Source organism: Syzygium oleosum, unplaced genomic scaffold (genome assembly GCF_021117445.2).
Source record: "Syzygium oleosum isolate NSW1041296 unplaced genomic scaffold, Sole_v2.1 Sole_v2.23, whole genome shotgun sequence".
Classification (NCBI taxonomy): Eukaryota; Viridiplantae; Streptophyta; class Magnoliopsida; order Myrtales; family Myrtaceae; genus Syzygium; species Syzygium oleosum.
Window position 1 is genome coordinate 3,560,272 of NW_026607507.1, and position 1,986 is coordinate 3,562,257.

Sequence of the window (1,986 nt, forward strand, 5' to 3'; positions counted from 1 at the left end):
AAAATGATCATTTTTCAAAAAAGTTGGCACCAAAGTGATCCGAAAAAAAGTTATGGCACCAATGTGATCGCCGTACACAAGTTATGGCACTTCTAGTGGACTTTTGCCATAAATTAGGTTAAGACTTTAACCGATCGCTATCATCTTAACTACTAATATACGATTTATATAAGTTTATCCATCATTCAAACTTCGTAACTATCAATAAGGAGGGCCATCCACAAGTTTTAGTGACATAAAAGAGACTTTTGGCCATCTTGGCGCAGGATCGGAAGTCACAACTAGTCTTTGGCTATTTTGATAGCAACCATGTTCGAGGATCAGGAGTGACGAGCAAGAGTTGCCCATACAACACATTTAAAGCATGAACCGATAAGGAATTTTCCTGTACTAGAACGTTGTCGTGGCTTAAAAAGGTCAATTCACAGTACATCCAATCTGTATAAATCAAGAGGCGATGCAAGCATATGGGCTCCAATTCTATATCGTACTTGATTTGCCGACAATAAAGTCTCATTTGATTTCTAGGAACCTCAGTCCGACCCTTTTCATCGTATGGATTATGTGTGCGCGTTTCCGGGCGACCACTTGTCTCTGAAATCCGACCCGCCTGGCATAATGGAAGATAGATACGAGAGCTAGCTGGCGAGGTACAACCGGACGTACAAAAGTAGAGCTGAGCAAATGCTGCGGTTCGAGATTTATCAAGCCAATGTCCTGTACGGCTACCGGCCGAGCTCACCGACGACGGATTAGCGGACATGACAAACGTGGAGTTCAAAGCGACCTGCCTGGGTTTTCAAAGGAGGATGAACCAGAGGACTGATAAGGAGGCCAATGTTACCGATGACACCGCCACAGACATGCCGGCGAGTTTTGATTGTAGGAAGGAAGGCGCTGTAACTCCGGTCAAGGATCAAGGCCAATGTGGTATATAAGATTAAGTCGCACGTTCTGCTTCGCGCGTGTAGGCAGTTGTTGGGCTTTTTCCGCGGTGGTGGCCGTCGAAGGCCTCGACAAGATCAAGACGGGGAAGCTAGTGTCTGTATCGGAGCAGGAGCTCATGGATTGCGATGTCGGGAAGCACGACCAAGGCTGCAGCGGCGGAGCCATGGACACCGTTTTTTCCTTGGTCCAACACAACCGAGGCATCGCTCCCGAGTCCAATTATCCTTACCGAGGACGGGAAGGATCTTGTGACGAGACCAGGCTTGGGAATCATGTGGCCACGATAAGCGGATACAGCAATGTGGCCACGGACGGCGAGGGAAGCCTGCAAGCCTGGTGGCCCGCCAACTGATCTTCTGCGCCATCGACGCGGGTGGACTGGAATTTCAACGATAACCTAGGGGGATTTTGATGGGCGGTTGCGGACACGACTTGAATCACGGGGTCACCGCGGTCGGGCACGGAGCGGAGGGCCAGAGAGAAAGTATTGCATCGTGAAGAATTCGCGGGGACGCGACTGGGCCGAGGACGGCTACGTGAGGATGCTGAAGGATTCTCGAGATCGGCGGGGCATGTGCGGGATCGCGATGGACGCGAGTTATCCCGTGAAGGGATGAATGTAAAAGGTGGGATCGGTGTTGGTGTTTTTAGCTTCTTCTGCATAGACTCGTATTCATGCAGTAAACTGAATTTTTCGTATCGAAGAGGAGAATACGTGGCTGTCCTATTCATCGAGGCATACTTAACCGAGGGCAAAAGGACACTATAAGTGCCATAACTTGTGTACGGCGCTCACTTTGGTGCCATAACTTTTTTTCGGATCACTTTGGTGCCAAGTCGGAGGAAAAACGATCACTTAAGTGTCATAACTTTTTTTTGGATCACTTTAGTGCTAAAATTTTTGAAAAACGATCACTTAAGTGCTAAAATTTTTGAAAAACGAACATTTAAGTGCTAAAATTTTTGAAAAACGATCACTTAAGTGCCAATCTCCGGCGAGACTCCGGCAAGCCACGTCAGCTTCAGAAATTAATATAA

The 1,986-nt window shown here is 47.7% G+C and overlaps 1 protein-coding gene across 1 annotated transcript; it reads left to right on the top strand.

Annotated features, from left to right (window-relative positions):
* Window positions 1-761: 761 nt before the first annotated feature.
* LOC115682330 (vignain-like) lies at window positions 762-1,300 on the top strand. The gene is made up of 2 exons (XM_030606512.1): window positions 762-930; window positions 972-1,300. Exons 1-2 carry the CDS (start codon window positions 762-764, stop codon window positions 1,298-1,300), a joined length of 498 nt encoding a protein of 165 aa, XP_030462372.1.
* The last annotated feature ends 686 nt before the right edge of the window (window positions 1,301-1,986 follow it).

Coding starts and splice junctions, on each gene's coding strand:
- LOC115682330 (XM_030606512.1), top strand. CDS start 762: ATGACAAACGTGGAGTTCAAAGCGACCTGCCTGGGTTTTCAAAGGAGG. Junction 931..971: donor CAAGGATCAAGGCCAATGTG/GTATATAAGATT, acceptor TCGCGCGTGTAG/GCAGTTGTTGGGCTTTTTCC.